At 41.1% G+C, this 18528-nt stretch overlaps 1 protein-coding gene across 4 annotated transcripts in view; it reads right to left on the reverse strand.

Moving 5' to 3' along the window:
* The window catches only part of LOC105489005 (katanin catalytic subunit A1), a 68164-nt gene that overhangs the window by 29566 nt on the left and 20070 nt on the right, over window positions 1-18528 (reverse strand). For all 4 annotated transcript variants that reach the window (XM_071096592.1, XM_071096590.1, XM_071096591.1 and 1 more), the window contains exon 4: window positions 9683-9863. In XM_071096592.1, coding sequence (XP_070952693.1) covers window positions 9683-9863 — 181 coding nt within the window. The remainder of the gene's footprint in view (window positions 1-9682; window positions 9864-18528) is intronic.

Here is an 18528-nt window from a genome sequence, read left to right on the forward strand (position 1 = left end):
ATAATAAGAGAGAAGAAAGGAACAAAAGATATACAAAACAACCAGGAAAAGTTAGCAAAATGACAGGAGTAAGTCCTTACCTATTAATAACCTTGAATGTAAACAGATTAAATTCCCCAATTAAAAAATGACTGAATAGACTTTTAAAAACTTTATTCAAATATATGCTGCCTACAAGAAACTCACTTCACCTGTAAAGACACATGTTGAAAGAAAGTGAAGGACTGGAAAAAGATACTCCACACAGACAGAAACCAAAAACAAGCAGGAGCTGCTATACTTAAATGAAATAAACTTTAAGTCAAAAACTGTAAGACAAAGAATGTCATAATACAATGATAAATGGATCAATTCAGCAAGAAGATATAACAATTGTAAATATCTATGCACCCAACATTGAAGCAACCACAAATATAAAGCAAATATTTAGATCTAAAGGGAGGGATAGACTCCAATACAATAATAGGGACTTTAACACCCCACTCTCAGCATTAGATAGATCATTTAGACAGAAAATCATCAAATAAACACTCCATTTAAACAGCACTTTAGACCAAATGGACCTAACAGGTATTTATACGGAACATTTCATCCAACAGGTACAGAATACAAATTCTTTTCATTGGCACACAGAACATTCTCCAGGAGAGTCTATAGTCATACCACCCTGAACACCCCCTATCTCGTCTGATCTGGGAAGCTAAGCAGAGTCAGGCCTGGTTAGTACTTGGATGGGAGAACATTCTCCAGGATAGACCACATGTTAGGCCACAAAACAGTCTCAACTAATTAAAAAGAACTGAAATCACATCAAGTATCTTTTCTGACATAACAAGAGCAACTTTCAACACTATTCAAATACAGAAAAACTAAACATGCTCCTGAAAAAACTATGAGTCAATTAAGAAATTAAGAAGGAAAATAAAACATTTATTGAAACAAATGAAAATCGGAACACAATATACTGAAACCTATGGGATACAACAATAGCAGTACTAATAAGTTTATAGTAATAATTGCCTATACCAGAAAGCACAAAGATTTCAAATAAACAACCCAGAAATGCAGCTCAAGGAACTAGAAGAGCAAGAACAAATCAAACTCAAAACGAGTAGAGGGAAATAAATAATAAAGATCAGAGCAAGGCCAGGTGCAGTGGCTCATGCCTGTAATCCCGACACTTTGGGAGGCCAAACTGGGAGGATTGCTTGAGCCCCAGGGTGCAAGACCAGCCTGGGCAATGTAATGAGACTCTTGTCTCTTACAAAAAACTTAAAAATTAGCTGGGCATGGCAGTACATGTTTGTACTCTCAGCTACTCATGAGGCTGAGGCAGGAGGGCTGCTTGAGCCCAGGAGGTTGAAGCTGCAATTAGCAGTGACTGTGCCACTGCACTCCAGCCTGGAGACAGACTGAGACCCTGTCTCCCCACCCCATGAAAAAAAAAAAAAATCATAGCAGAAAAAAGTAAATTGTGACTAACACAAAAGATAAACAAGGCTGGGCGCAGTGGCTCACACCCAGCACCCTGGGAGGCTGAGGCTAGGGGACTGCTTGAGCCCAGGAGTTTGAGACCAGCCTGGGCAACATGGCAAAACCCCATCTCTACAAAAATTACAAAAATTAGCCAGGCATGGTGGTGCATGCTTGTAGTCCCAGCCTCTTGGGAGGCTGAGGTGGGAGGATCGCTTGAGCACCGGTAGTGATAGTTGCAGTGAGCTGATATAGTGCCATTGCATTCCAGCCTGGGCAGCAAGGCAAGAGACTGTCTCAAAAAAAAAGCCCAGGCATGGTGGCTCACGCGTGTAATCCCAGTACTTTAGCAGGCCAAGGCGGGTGGATTACCTGAGGTCAGGAGTTAAAGAGCAGCCTGGCTGACATGGCGAAACCCATCTCTACTAAAAATACAAAAATTAGCCAGGCGTGGTGGCATGCACCTGTAGTCTCTGCTACTTCAGAGGCTGAGGCAGGATAATTGCTTGAACCCGGGAGGCAAAGGTTGCAGTGACCCAAGGTCACACCACTGCACTCTAGCCTGGGTGATAAGAGTGAGACTTCATCTCAAAAAGAAAACAACAAACAACCAAAAACAATCAATAAAACAAAAAGTTGTTTTGAAAAGATAAACAAGGCCAGTACGGTGGCTCACGCCTGTAATCCCAGCACTTTGAGGGGCCAAGGTGGGCAGATCACCTGAGGTCAGGAGTTCAAGATCAGCCTGATCCTGATCTTGATCAGGCCAACATGGCAAAACCCTGTCTCTACTAAAAATACAAAAATTTGCCAGGTGTAGTGGGGCGCACCTGTAATCCTAGCTCCTGGGGAGGCTGAGGCAGGAGAATCACTTGAACCCAGGAGATGGAGGTTGCAGTGAGCTGAGATCGTGCCATTGCACTCCAGCCTGGGCAACAAGAGCGAAACTCTGTCTCAAAAAAAAAAAAAAAAAAAAAAAAAGATGAAATAACCATTAGACAGACTAATCAAGAAAAAAAAAAGACTCTAAAAATAAAATCGGAAACAGAAAAGAAGACATACAGATGATACCACAAAAATGTAAAGGACCATTAGAGACTATTAAGAACAACTATATATCAACAAATTGGAAAAGCTAATGGAAATGGATACATTCTTGGAAACAAACAATCTACCAAGAGTGAACCAAGAAGGAACAGAAAACCTGAACCAACCAGTTATGAATAATGAGATTAAATCAGTAATAAAAAGTCTTTCATGGAAGAAAAGCCCAGGACCTGATGGCTTCAATGCTGAGTTCTACCAAATATTTGAAGAACTAATACTAACTCTCAAACTATTCCAGAAAATTGAAGAGAGGAGTAGATTTCTCCCAAACTCATTCTATGAGGCTACCATGACTCTGATAGCAAAACTAGACAAAGACACGACAAAAAAAAGAAAACTACAGGCTAATATCCCTGATGAACAAAGATGCAAAATCCTCAGCAAAATACTAGCAAGCCAAATACAGCAGCACATCAAAAAGATCATTCACTATGATAAAGTGGGATTTATTCCAGCGATATCAGGATGGTTTAGCATATGCAAATCAATAAACCTGATACATCACATCAACAGAAGAAAGGACAAAAACCATATATGATCATCTCAACAGATGCAGAAAAAGTATTTGGTAACATTCAACATCCTTTCATGATAAAAACTCAACAAACTGCATACAGGACCATACTGCAAAACAATAAAGACCATTATGACAAACCCACAGCAGGCATCATACTGAATGGGACAAAGCGAAAAGCTTTTCCTCTAAGAACTAGAACAAGACAAGGCTGTCCATTCTCACCACTTTTATTCGGACAGAAAGTCCTAGCCAGAGCAATCAGGCAAGGGAAAGAAATACAAAAACAAGAAAGTCAAACTGTCCCTGTTTGCAGACAACACGACCTTGTATCTAGAAAACTAAAAGATCCGCCAAAAAACTCTTTGAACTGATAAATTCAGTAAAGCTGCAGGACACAAAATCAACATACAAAAATCAGTAGTGTCTCTATATAACAACAATGAACTAATAGAAAAAGAAATCAAGAAAGCAATCCCATCTATAGTAGCTAAAAAACAAACAAAAAACCCCCAAAACCCAAGAATAAATTTAACCCTAGGAACAAATTTTTAAATAAATTTAAATAGAGGTGAAAAAACTCTACAAGAAAAACTATAGAACACTGTTGAAAGAAATTGACGATAACACAAAAAACTGAAAGATATCTCCTGTTCATGGATTAAAAGAACTAATATTGTGAAAATGACCATACTATTAAAAGCAATCTACACATCTAAGTCAATCCTATCAAAATACCAGTGACATTCTTCATAGAAACAGAAAAGCCTCGGCTGGGTGCAGTGGCTCACACCTGTAATCCCAGCACTTTGGGAGTCGAGACGGGCGAATCAGCTGAGGTCAGGAGTTCAAGACCAGCCTGGCCAACATGGTGAAACCCTGTCTCTACTAAAAATACAAAAATTAGCCAGGAGTGGTAGTGGGTGCCTATAACCCCAGCTACTCGGGGGACTGAGGCAGGAAGAACTGCTTGAATTCGGGAGGCAGAGGTTGCAGTGAGCTGAAATCATGCCACTGCACTCCAGACTGGGTGATAGAGCAAGACTTCGTCTCAAAAAAAAAAAAAAAAAGAAAGAAAGAAATAGAAAAGCCTAAAATGCCTAGAGAACCACAAAAGACTCCAAAGAGATCCTGAGCAGAAGGAACAAAGTTGGAGACATCACACTACTTGACCCTAAACTGCAATGCTATTATAACCAAAACAGCATGGTACTGGCATAAAAACAGACATACAGACCAATGAAACAGAATAGAGAATCCAGAAATCCATGTATTGAACATTCACTGGAGCAAGTATGGTGTCTTCAATAAATGGTGCTGAGAAAACTAGATATCCATTTCAAGAAATAAGGAGCTAGACACCCTAATTCTCATCGTATCTAAAACCAACTCAAAATAAATTAAAGATATAAACATTTAGACCTGAAACTATGAAATTATTAGAAGATGACATAGGGGAAATGCTTCAGGACATTGGTCTGGGTCAAGATTTTAGGAAGACCTCAAAAGCACAGGCAACAAAAGCAAAACTAAACAAATGTGATTATATAAAACTAAAATGCTTCTGCACAATAAAGACAACAATTAAAAGAATAAAGAGGCAACCTGTAGAATGGGAGAAAATATTTGCAAACTATTCATCTAACAAGGGATTAATATCCAGAATATACAAGGAACTCAAACAAGAGCAAAAAAAACCTCACAAATAATCCAATTAAAAAATGAGTAAATGAATTGGAATAGACATCTCTCAAAAGAAGACACACAAATGGCCAAGAGGCATATGAAAAAAACTCCTCAGTGTCACTAATCATCAGGGAATTACAAATCAAAAGCACCATGAGATACCATCTTGCCCTAATTAGGATGGCTGTTAGCAAAAAGACAAAAACTGCTGGGCGTGGTGGCTGATGCCTGTAATTCCAGTACTTTGGGAGGCCGAGGCAGGTGGATCACCTGAGGTCAGGAGTTCGAGACTAGCCTGGCCAACATGGTGAAACCCGGTCACTACTAAAAATACAAAAATTAGCCTGGTGTGGTGGCAGGCACCTGTAATCCCAGCTACTTGGAAAGCTGAGGCAGAAGAATCGCTTGAACCCGGGAGGCGGAGGTTGCAGTGAGCCGAGGTTATGCCACTGCACTCCAGCCTGGGCAACAGAGTGAGACTCCATCTTAAAAAAAAATGATAATAGGCCGGGCGCGGTGGCTCACGCCTGTAATCCCAGCACTTTGGGAGGCCGAGGCGGGCGGATCACAAGGTCAGGAGATCGAGACCACGGTGAAACCCCGTCTCTACTAAAAATACAAAAAAAAAATTAGCCGGGCGCGGTTGTGGGCGCCTGTAGTCCCAGCTACTCGGGAGGCTGAGGCAGGAGAATGGCGTGAACCCGGGAGGCGGAGCTTGCAGTGAGCCGTGATCGCGCCACTGCACTCCAGCCAGGGCGACAGAGCGAGACTCTGTCTCAAAAAAAAAAAAAAAAAAAAAAAAATGATAATAATTTCAACAAAAACCCTTACTGTCATAGACTTACATATGTGTGTGTGTGTGTGTGTGTGTGTGTGTGTGTGTGTGTATGTATGAGGGATGCATCAAACAGTACCAGGTAATATTAAGTGCTATCAAGAAGAATAAAGAAGGGGGCCAGGCATGGTGGCTCATGCCTGTAATCCCAGCACTTTGGGAGGCTGAGGCAGGTGGACTGCCTGAGCTCAGGAGTTCGAGACCAGACTGGGCAACATGGTGAAATCCCATCTCTACTAAAATACAAAAAATTAGCTAGGCGTGGTAGTGTGTGCCTATAGTCACAGCTACTCAGGAGGCTGAGGCATAAGAATTGCTTGAACCTGAGAGGCGGAAGTTGTAGTGAGCCGAGATGATGCCACTGCACTCCAGTCTGGGCAACAGAGTGAGACTCTGTCTCCAAGAAAAAAAAAAAAAAAAAAAAGACAAAACCTAGCAAATGCTGGTGAGGATTTGGAGAAAGAATTCGTATACAAAGTTTTTGGAAATGTAAAATAATATAGCCACTATGAACAGTATGGAGGAAGGGATTAATGGAGGAATAGGATTAATGAACATAGGAGTGCAGATCTCTCTGACATATTCATTTCCTTTCCTTTGGATATACTCAGCATCAGGACTGCTAGATTATATGGTAGTTCTAGTTTTTGCTTTTTAAGGAACCGCCATACTATTATAAGCACTATTCACAATAGCCAAGACATGGAATCAACCTAAGTTCCCATCAACAGACGAATGAATAAAGAAATTGTAATATAAACACGTTACGTTTCATGTAATATAAATACATGTTATGTTAAGAGAAATAATGCAGGCACAGAAAGATAAATAACACATGTTCTCACTCATAACAAAGCTAAAAAAGTTGATCTCATAGACGTACAGAGTAGAATAATGGTTACTAGAGGCTGGGATGGTAGGGGAAGGTAGGTATATTAGACATTGGTTAACAAATACAAAAGTACAGTCAGATAGGTGGAATGAATTCTAGTGTTCTATAGTGCTATAGGGTGACTGTAATTATTATTATTTTTTAATTTTTTTGAGACAGAGTCTCACTTTGTCTCCCAGGCTGGAGTGCAGTGGCACGATCTTGGCTCACTGCAACCTCCACCTCCCAGGCTCAAGCAATCCTCCTGCATCATCCTCCCAAGTAGCTGGGACTACAGGTGTGTGCCACCATGCCTGGCTAATTTTTTTTTGTATTTTTAGTAGAGACAGGGTTTCACCATGTTGGCCAGGCTGGCCTCAAACTCCTGACCTCAAGTGATCTGCCCACCTCGGCCTCCCAAAGTGATGGGATTACAGGAGTGAGCCACCACACCCAGCCAGATGACTGAAATTAAAAACAATTTATGGTATATTTTCAAATAAGAACATATTTTAAATATTCCCAACACAAAGAAATGATAAACGTTTGAGGTGATGGATATGTTACTTACTCTGATTTGATCACTACCCATTGTATATGTGTACTGACTTATCACACTATACCCCATAAATATGTATGATTATTATGTGTCAAATTAAAAATAACAAACGAAAATTTTTAAAAACCAACGTCTACACTCAGCTTTTATAATTAATACAGAAGCAATGCTGGCATTAGAAAATTATGCTTTTGCAATCAGTGCAGAAATAGTTGATTCAGACAAGAATCACTTGGTGCTAAAACGAGTAGATGAGATATTGATGAGAAACAGAATATTTACATAGTCTCAAAGTACCTCCCACAAATTATTACAAAGGGTCAAACAGTAAGTTTATTGTGGAGAGGCCAAGCAGACACCACCTAACCAAGCAATCCAACTTATCACCAGTAATAGGACAGACATCTGTGCCTTCTTATAAGATACACTGAGAGAAAAAAACCATCATACCAATGGTATGCCTGCCAAAAATAATCTTTTTTTTTTTTTTTTTTTTTTGAGACTGAGTCTCACTCTATTCTCCAGGCTAGACTGCAGTGGTGTGATCTTAGCTCATTGCAACCTCTGCCTCCCGGGTTCAAGCGATTCTCCTGCCTCAGCTTCCCGAGCAGCTGGGATTATAGGTGCCTGCCACCATGCCCAGCTAATTTTTGTATTTTTAGTAGAGATGGGTTTTCACCATGTTGGCCAGGCTAGTCTCGAGCTCCTGGCCTCAAGTGATTCACCAGCCTCAGCCTCCTAAAGTGCTGGAATTACAGGCATGAGCCACCACGCCCAGCCAAAAAAAAAAAATGAATCATCTTTTTTAGTTTTTTTTTTTTTATACTTTAAGTTCTAGGGTACATGTGAACAATGTCCAGGTTTGTTACCTATGTATACATGTGCCATGTTGGTGTGCTGTACCCGTTAACTCATCATTTACATTAGGTATATCTCCTAATGCTATCCCTCCCCGCTCCACCCACCCCACGACAGGCCCCGGTGTGTGATGTTCCCCATCCTGTGTCCATGTGTTCTCATTGTTCAATTCCCACCTAAGAGAACATGCGGTGTCTGGTTTTCTGTCCTTGCAATAGTTTGCCCATAATGATGGTTTCCAGCTTCATCCATGTCCCTACAAAGGACACGAACTCATCCTTTTTTATGGCTGCATAGTATTCCATGGTGTATATGTGCCACGTTTTCTTAATCCAGTCTATCATTGATGGACATTTGGGTTGGTTCCAAGTCTTTGCTATTGTGAATAGTGCCGTAATAAACACACATGTGCATGTGTCTTTATAGTAGCATGATTTATAATCCTTTGGGTATATACCCAGTAATGGGATCGCTGGGTCAAATGGTATTTCTAGTTCTAGATCCTTGAGGAATTGCCACACTGTCTTCCACAATGGTTGAACTAGTTTACAGTCCCACCAACAGTGTAAAAGTGTTCCTATTTCTCCACATCCTCTCCAGCACCTGTTGTTTCCTGACTTTTTAACGATCGCCATTCTAACTCGTGTGAGATGGTATCTCATTGTGGTTTTGATTTGCATTTCTCTGATGGCCAGTGATGATGAGCAAAAAATGAATAATCTTAATCTAATCCTGAGGAAGTATCAGGCAAACCCAAACTGAGGAATATTCCACAAAACAACTGGCCTGAATTCTTCAAAAATTCTAGTCTAAGAAAGGCAAAAACTGAGATGTTAAAAGGGACTAAAGAAACATGATAACTAAATTAATTTCGACGTGTGCTTCTACACTGTAATCTGACCTAGTGGGGACAGAAGGGGGAAAATCTCTATATGACATTCTTGGGATAATTGGCCAAAATTTATAAAGGTTTGTGGATTAGATGAATAGTACTATAACAATGTAAAATTTACAGCTTTTGATAATTGTGTTGTTTTTATGTAAAAAAATGTCTTAGTACTCAGGATATACATTCTGAAATACTGAAGGTTAAAGGAGTGTAATATCTACAACTTAGTCTCAAATGGTTCATGAAAAGGGTATACAGAGAAAGAAAATGATAAATCAAAAGGGGCACAATATTAATAATCGGTAAAACTAGGTAAAGTATATATGGAAGTTCCTTATACCATTCCTGCAAATTGTCTGCTAGTCTGAAATCATATCATAATATAAAGTTACCAAAAAAAGCCAAAATATTTGTTGAATTGCAAGTGGGGAAAATCCCAGCCTAGATGTAGCATAACTAAGGTTTTATTATAGCTCTGACAAACTGATGACTACAACTTATTGAAATTTAGGCTGGGCACAGTGGCTCACGCTTGTAATCCCAGCACCTTGGGAGGCCTAGGGGGGCAGATAACCTGAGGTAAGGAGTTCGAGACCAGCCTGGCCAACTTGCTGAAGCCCCATCTTTACTAATAATACAAAAATCAGCCGGATGTGGTGGCGCCTGCCTGTAATCCCTGGTACTCAGAAGGCTGAGGCACGAGAATTGCTTGAACCCAGGAGGTGGAGGTTGCAGTGAGCCAAAATCACGCCACTGCACTCCAGCCTGGGTAACAAGGTGAGACTCTGTCTCAAAAAAGGAAAAAAATAAATAAATAAATAAATGCGTACAGTATCAATTTTTATGGTTCAGAATACCTTTTTCACTTATAAAACTCAATTAACATTTACCTTTTCCTCTCTTCCTTTATTCTGTTCTTTCTTTTCACGACAACGAACAGCTTTCCCTCTGTCATTGTGAAGATTCTGTGCAGATGAACGGTGAACTCTGACAGTTGTACCCGGACGATTACCATGTGATTTAGAGTCACTGTACTGAGAAGACTGGCGTTTTCTAGGTCCTGGTGAGGGTCTAATCAAACAAAAACTCATTAATATCATAATCAACTCCACATATAGATGAACAGACATACTGTGTAAGTTAGAGTCAATGAACTAAAGAAGCCAATGCAACAACTGATCACAAGACACGACTGAATAAACTTCAGGATGTTGCAACCTAAGATCTAAAATTTAAATCTGGGCCAGGTGCCATGGCTCACACCTGTAATCCTAGCATTTTGGGAGGCAAAGGTGGGTGGATCACGTGAGGTCAGGAGTTCAAGATCAGCCTGGCCAACATGGTGAAACCCCGTCTCTACAAATACAAAAAATTAGCCAGGCGTGGTGGTGCGCATCTGTAATGCCAGTCACTTGAGAGGCTGAAGCAGGAGAATCATTTGAACCTGGGAGGTGGAGAGTGCAGTGAGCCAAGATCACACCACTGCACTCTAGCCTGGGCAACAGAGTGAGACTCTGTCTCAAAAAACATAAAAAAATAAAAAAAATAAAAATAAAAATAAGTAAAATTTAAATTTGATATATCTGTTGGTGGTGACTTAATTAAAGGAATGCGGTATAGTCATATTACAGAAATAATGGGGGGGAAGTAATGGTCACCTCTACTTAGAAAGGAAATTGTTGTGTATCAAAGATGAATGCATCTGATTGTTGGAAGCTGAAAAAAAAATTATCAGAGAAGAGAGTTTTATCGAGACAACCAGAATACAACACAAGTACTCAATTCACATTAATCTACTGGTATATATGCAATTTGGTACCATTTATTTAGAATATACAGATTTGAGTATCCCTTATCCAAAATTTTGGGGACCAGAAGTCTTTTGAATTTTTGATTTTTTCAGATTTTGGAATATTTGCATATACATACCAGCTGAGCATCTCTAATCTGAAAATCCACAATCTAAAATGTCCCAATGAGCACTTCCTCTGAGTATGACCTTTGAGTGTCATGCTGGTGCTCAAAAAGTTTCAGCTTTTGAAATATTTTGAATTTTTGGATCACGGAAGCTCAATCTATACCATAATTTTTGTGTTTTAATTAATAAGATTTAATCATTTTTCCATTTAAAAAACGGATACAGTACTAGCTATCAACAGTTACTATAACTCATTTTCGGTGCTTTACATTTACATACATCACCTCATTTCACCTTTATGTATTTATTTTTTATTATTATTATTTTTTGACACAAGGTCTTGCTCTGTCACTGCAGCCTTGACCTCCCAAGCTCAAGCAATCCTCCCACCTCAGTCTCCCGAGTAGCAAGGACTACAGCCACAGGGCACCACACAAGGCTAATTTTTGTATTTTGTAGAGACAAGGTCTCACAATGTTGCTTAGGCTAGTATCAAACCCCTGGGCTCAATCGATCTTCCCATCTTGGCCTCCCAAAGAGCTGGGACTACAGGAGTGAGCCCCTGTGTCAGTTCTCATTTCATCCTTATTTCTGTAGCAGGATTCAGACTTCTCAAATATCCGTTAGGATCCTACTCTGCTCCCAGATTTGGTTGCAGCCATTTATAACGGGGAAAACAAACAAAAAAAAGGAGTCCTATTCTCAAATAAACCACAGTATAGTTAAACAGACAGAAGCTGTGTAAAGCTAGGCATGTGTACCAGAAGGTGTGAAACAGACCTAGTGCTATGGCAATGGGAATGGCCTCATGGAGACAGAAAATAAACTGGGACTGGAAATGCAGGAGTTGAACTAAACAAGAGGGTACAATTATAGACAGAACATCAATAAAGAAAAGCAAAGAAACAAAAATGAGCTTAATCTATGTAAAGGATTATAAAGACACCAGTCTAACATATAATGCTGAACATTAAGCAATAATACTGAACAGAAATGGTTCGGTACACAGAAGATACGAATACCAGTTCAAGAGGCTTAGCTTTTAGCTAACTGCTAACAAGGATCCACTGAAAACATTTTAGAAATATTAGTCTAATACTGAACATGATATACTGCTAAAGAAAACACAGAAAGCAGTGAGATGTTTGTGATTACAAATGTTACTGAGATACGAGATGAGGGCCTAGTTTAAGGCAGTAACAATGAGAAGAGTCTCACAGACATACTATTAGTAAAGACACTCCTGGCCGGGCACAGTGGTCACACCTGTAATCCCAGCACTTTGGGAGGCTGAAGTGGGCAGATCACTTGAGGCCAGGAGTTCGAGACCAGACTGGCCAACATGGTAAAACTCCATCTCTACTAAAAATACAAAAAATTAGCTGGGTGTGGTGGCATGCACCAGTAATCCCAGTTACTCAGGAGGCTGAGGCAGGAGAATCACTTGAACCTGGGAGGCAGAGGTTGCAGTGAACCGAGATTGTGCCACTGTACTCCAGCCTGGGAAACAGACCTCGACTGTCTCAAAAAAAAAAAAAAAAAAGAAAGAAAGAAAGAAAGAAAAGACACTCCTAGGCTGGGTGTGGTGGCTCACGCCTGTAATCCCAGCACTGTGGGAGGCCAAGACAGGTGGATCACCTGAGGTCAGGAGTTCAAGACCAGCCTGGCCAACATGGCAAAACCCTGTCTCTACTAAAAATACAAAAATTAGATGGGCATGGTGCTGTGCACTTGTAATCTCAGCTACTTGGAAGGCTGAGGCATGAGAATCGCTTGAACCCAGGAGGCGGAGGTTGCAGTGAGTCGAGCTCACGCCACTGCACTGCAGCCTGGGTGACAGAGCGAGACTGGAAAGTTGAGAATGAGAATTTGGGAGGATGATAATGCCAAACCAACGTGTATGTGAAGCAATGATGGGGGTTTAATTTTGGATTCAGGAAATATTTCTGTGTATGTATTTTTCCCTTTGCTACAGAAATAATACAAAATAGACACTGACATATAATAAAGTATAGTTGGCCTTCCATATCCGCAGATTCCACAATGCTGAGTCAATCAACTGCCAATGAAAAATATTTTGAAAATAAAGATGGTTGAGTTGGTACTGAACATGTACAAACTTTTTTTGTCATTATTCTCTATATAATACAGTGAAACAACTATTTATATAACATTTACATTGTATTAGGTGTTACAAGTAATCCATATATGATTTAAAATATACAGGAGGATGTGTGCAGGTTATGTGCAAATATACACCATCTGGTTGGATGCGGCGGCTCACGCCTGTAATCCCAGCACTTTGGGAGACCGATGCAAGCAGATCACCTGAGGTCAGAAGTTCAAGACCAGCTTGGCCAACATGGCAAAACCCCGCCTCTTACCAAAAAAAAGCCGGGCGCAGTGGCTCACGCCTGTAATCCTAGCAATGTGGGAGGCTGAGGCAGGCGGATCACGAGGTCAGCAGTTCGAGACCAGCCAGTCTGAGATCAGCCTGGCTAACATGGTGAAACCCCATCTCAACTAAAAATACAAAAATTAGCTGGGTGTGGTGGCATGCGCCTGTAATCCCAGCTACTCGGGAGGCTGAGGCAGGAGAATTGGTTGAACCCGGGAGGCGGAGGTTGCAGTCAGCCAAGATTGCACCACTGCATTTCAGTCTGGACGACAGAGTAAGACTCCGTCTCAGGAAAAAAAAAAAAATGAGCTGGACATGGTGGCACAGGCCTGTAGTCCCAACTACTTGGGAGGCTGAGGCAGGAGAACTGCTTGAACCAGGAGGCAGAGATTGCAGTGAGCCAAGATCACACCACTGCACTCCAGCCTGGGCAACAGAGCAATACACCATCTCAATATAAACAAATATACACCATCTTATATAAGGGACTTGAGTATCCATGGATTTTGGTATCTGTGAGGGTCCTAGAACCAATTCTCCACAGATAATGAGAGACAACTATATAAAGAATTAAAAAGTTGCCTGTAACTCTGGATTAACTCCACTGTTAATCCAGAATTAACCAATTAACATATTAGTCTATTTCTTGTAGTTATCTTTCATTTAAACAAAATCAGAACCATTATACACACATACACTCTTGTACTTTTCTCTCCTTATTATTCTTTGAGACATTTCCAATAACAAAACCTCATAAATGACTGGATGGTAGTCAATTACATAAAATGTGCCATTTCATCTACTTCTTATTGCTAGCCATTCAGTCATTCAAAAAACAATGTAAAAATAATTTCAGGCCAGGTGCAGTGGCTCACGCCTGTAATTCCAGTACTTTCGGAGGCCAAGGCAGGTGGATCACCTGAAGTCAGGAGTTCAAGACCAGCCTGGCCAACATGGTGAAACCTGGTCACTACTAAAAATACAAAAATTAGCCTGGTGTGGTGGCAGGCACCTGTAATCCCAGCTACTTGGAAAGCTGAGGCAGAAGAATCGCCTGAATCCGGGAGGCGGAGGTTGCAGTGAGCCGAGGTCATGCCACTGCACTCCAGCCTGGGCAACAGAGTGAGACTCCATCTTAAAAAATAATAATAATAATTTCAACAAAAACCCTTACTGTCATAGACTTACATACGTGTGTGTGTGTATGTGTGTGTATGAGGGGTGCATCAAACAGTACCAGGTAATATTAAGTGCTATCAAGAAGAATAAAGAAGGGGGCCAGGCATGGTGGCTCATGCCTGTAATCCCAGCACTTTGGGAGGCTGAGGCAGGTGGATCACTTGAGGTCAGGAGTTTGAGATCAGACTGGCCAACATGGAGAAACCCCATCTCTACCAAAAATACAAAAATTTGGCTGGCCATGGTGGCTCACGCATGAAATCCCAGCACTTTGGGAGGCCAAGGCAGGCAGATCACTTGAGGTCAGGAGTTCAAGACCAGGCGGACGGATCACTTGAGATCAGGAGTTCGAGACCAGCCTGGAAAACATGGTGAAATCCTGTCTCTACTAAAAATACAAGAAAATGAGCTGGGCATGGTGGTACATGCCTGTAATCCCAGTTACTTGGGAGGCTAAGGCAGGAGAATCGCTTGAACCTGGGAGACGGAGGTTGCAGTGAGCCAAGATTACACCACTGCATTCCAGCCTAGATGACAGAGTGAGACTCCATCTCAAAAAAAAAAAAAAAATTAGCTGGGTAATTATTCCAGCTACTCAGGAGGCTGAGGCATGAGAATTGCTTGGACCCAAGAGGTGGAGGCTACAGTGAGCTGAGATGCACTACTGCACTCCAGCCTGGGTGACAGAGCAAGACTCTGTTTCAAAAACAAAAAAGAGGGGCAAGGGGCTACGGGATCACGCAGGATGGTTTTTAGGTGGTGTAGTCAGAGACAGACTTTCTGAGGTGACAATTAGGTAGAGAGCTAAATGAAAGAAGGGAACAGGCCATTCAGCACTGGAGCTCAGGGAAAGGCAGGTGAAAGGAGTGAAGCATTTGTGGCCTTGGCTCATTCAAGGCCACAGCACAGTGCCTGAGGGAGAGAGCTGTAAGAACTTAGGTCCCAGAGGCTGCGGGGAACCAGGTCTCATAGAGCTTGAAAGACATGAAAACTCTGGGTTTTATTCTGTGAGATGGGAAGATATCTTAGGGGCATCAGCTGACTGTTAAAAGACATTTGAAAAGAATCACATCGGCCGGGCGCAGTGGCTCAAGCCTGTAATCCTAGTACTTTGGGAGGCCGAGACGGGCGGATCACGAGGTCAGGAGATCGAGACCATCCTGGCTAACACGGTGAAACCCCGTCTCTACTAAAAATACAAGAAAATTAGCCGGGCGAGGTGGCAGGCGCCTGTAGTCCCAGCTACTCGGGAGGCTGAGGCAGGAGAATGGTGTGAACCCGGGGGGGCGGAGCTTGCAGTGAGCCGAGATCGCGCCACTGCACTCCAGCCTGGGGCACAGAGCAAGACTCCGTCTCAAAAAAAAAAAAAAAAAGAAAAGAATCACATCTAGTGGCATTTAAGCTATGTCTAACTTTTTCTACATAAGGCTTCAAGAAACCTCCATGTACTCAATTTTTTGTGTACCGTTCTAGAAGCGAATACTGGATCAGTTGAATCTGTTCTTTAATGGTACTAAAATTTAGGTGATGATAAGGTTAGAATCACCAACATAGGTGAAGAAAGAATGACTCTCGGCCAGGTACCAGTGGCTCATGCCTGTCATCCCAGCACTTTGGGAGGCAGAGGTGGGCGGATCACGAGGTCAGGAGTTCGAAACCAGCCTGGCCAACTGGTGAAACCCCGTCTCTACTAATAATACAAAAATTAGCCAGGCGTGGTGGCACACATCTGTAGTCCCAGCTACATGGAAGGCTGAGGCAGAAGAATCGCTTGAACCTGGGAGGCAGAGGTTGCAGTGAGTCGAGATTGTGCCACTGCACTCCAGCCTGGGCAACAGAGCAAGACTCCGTCTCAAAAAAAAAAACAAAACAAAAAACTCTCTTAAGCGTGAGTACAAATGAAGACTAATAGAAAAATAAAAAGAATCTTAAAAGATCCAGTTAAGGAAACAAATAAATTACAGGAAGAAACAGATGCCACAAATAAAGTCAAAAAGGAAAACTTAACAGTAATCTAGAGCATTCAAAATCAGGAACAGAAAACGATACTGAAGAAAGCAAGAAAAAATAAGAAGGAACAGCCAAATTTAGGGCTTAACTTCCCACCACCCCTCAGAGGAAATCCTGCCTCTCTGCTTGTGAGACTGAGGTGACCAAATACTTCACTAAATTCAGAATCAACTGATTTCCCACTGGGAACATCTATTTGTTGGAAAGATCTTACCAATAACTGAGAAGAGTTATAGTACTGTTAGAGGTTGAATGTTTGTGTCCTCCCCAAAATTCATATGTTAAAGCCCCAATGCCCAATATGACTATTAGGAGTAAGGAAGTAAGAGTCCCTGATGTGACATGATTAATGTCCTTATAAAAGACACCAAAGAGCTCACTCACTCTCTCTGCCATGTGAGCACACAGAGAGACAGTGGCTGTCTGCTCAGGAAGAGAGCCCTCACCTGAAACCAAATTGGCCACATCTTGATCTTGGACTTCCCAGCCTCCAGAAGTGTGATAAGCAAAGTTCTGTGTTTAAGCCACCCAGTGTATGGTATTTTGTTATGGTAGCCCAAGCAGACTAATACAAGACCCAAGTGATGATTCTCCAGAAGGAGAAAAGAAAAGAGCAAGTAAATAAGAATAAAACAAATTAACAGACAAAAGCAAAAACACAACTTGACTCATCTATTAGTTCTACTTCTGAAATTAGGGGAAAACATTATAAATGTGGAAAAATTTTTACTCACAACTATTCACTGCAACTTTATTTATAATAATGAAAAAAGCAGGAAAAAACACTAAGAGCATGGTTAATTATATAGGTTACATACCAGTCAGAACAGTGGCAAATAACTCTTAAAAAACTGCAGGGAAAAAGATCTGACATGGTTTATAAATCATAAATGTTTAAAATATGAAGAGCAAATTATTTAATCTATCTTAGCTTATCCTCATCAGAAATTGGGGCTAAAAAAATTAGTACCTACCTTCTAAGGTGGTTTTGAGAATTAAATAATACATGTAAAACAACAAACACAGTACCTGGCACACAGTAATATGCAATGATTGTTGACTATTATTAGGATTTTTCTTAAAAGAGGGTACAATGTTGTAAATTATGGATATAGCACAACAACAACTATGAAAATAATGCATAAAAGAACTGAAGAAAACAAACTAGGATGACTGTGTGATTTTCCCCCTACTTCTATGAATTTTTCTATTTTTCTTTAATGAGTTACTGTGTTTTAGTGAACTATTATGTAATATAACAGAAAATGTAATTACGTGAAAGTGCTTATGAGGCATGGGAAAAATTTAGCAAATCGCCAAAGGATATCAGGAGTCAGTAACAGAACACTAGTACAGTCCTTTTATGTGAAGATTAAGAAAATAAAAGTGGCAGCTGGGTGTGGTGGCTCACGCTTGTAATCCCAGCACTTTGGGAGGCCACGGCGGGTGGACACCTGAGGTCAGGAGTTCAAGACCAGCCTGGCCAACATGGTGAAACCCCAACTCTACTAAAAATACAAAAATTAGCCAGCGTGGTGGCACATGCCTGTAATTCCAGCTACTTGGGAGGCAGAGACAGAAGAATTGCTTGAACCAGGAGGTGGAGGTTGCAGTGACCCAAGATCGTGCCACTGCACTCTAGCCTGGGCGAGAGAGCAAGACTCCGTCTCAAAAAAATAAAAATAAAAAAAGTGGCTAAGAAATAATCAATACTCATCAATTGATTTTAAATGTCAAGAACATGAAGGTATGGGTCTTCTCAAAATGTGACCTAGCGACCACCTACATCAGAATCACCTGTGGATTCCTGAGTTCTACCTGCTGTCTACTGTATCAGACTCTCTGGGAGTGATGTCCCTAAATCCACATTTTTAATTAGAGATTGTTAGGACTGCTATAGCAGAGAGTGCCAGCTTTGTAATCATTATTATAAAACACAATATGTATAGGTTCAAATCCTAGCTCTACCAGTTATTGGTTTTGTGATAGTGGGGAAAAGTTACTCAACCTTATTGTACCTCAGCTGTCTTATCTGAAATATGGGGAAAATATGACTTATTTGGAAGGCTTATTGTAACAAATAAATAAAATAACACTTATAGCTTAAAATAGTTCAGAACACTGTGGATGTATAATCCAGCACCTATATTATAAAATACAACCAGGCCGGGTGTAGGGGCTCACGCCTGTAATCCCAGCACTTTGGGAGGCCAAGGTGGGCGAATCACGAG

This window comes from Macaca nemestrina, chromosome 5 (assembly GCF_043159975.1).
Source record: "Macaca nemestrina isolate mMacNem1 chromosome 5, mMacNem.hap1, whole genome shotgun sequence".
In the NCBI taxonomy this organism is placed as follows: Eukaryota; Metazoa; Chordata; class Mammalia; order Primates; family Cercopithecidae; genus Macaca; species Macaca nemestrina.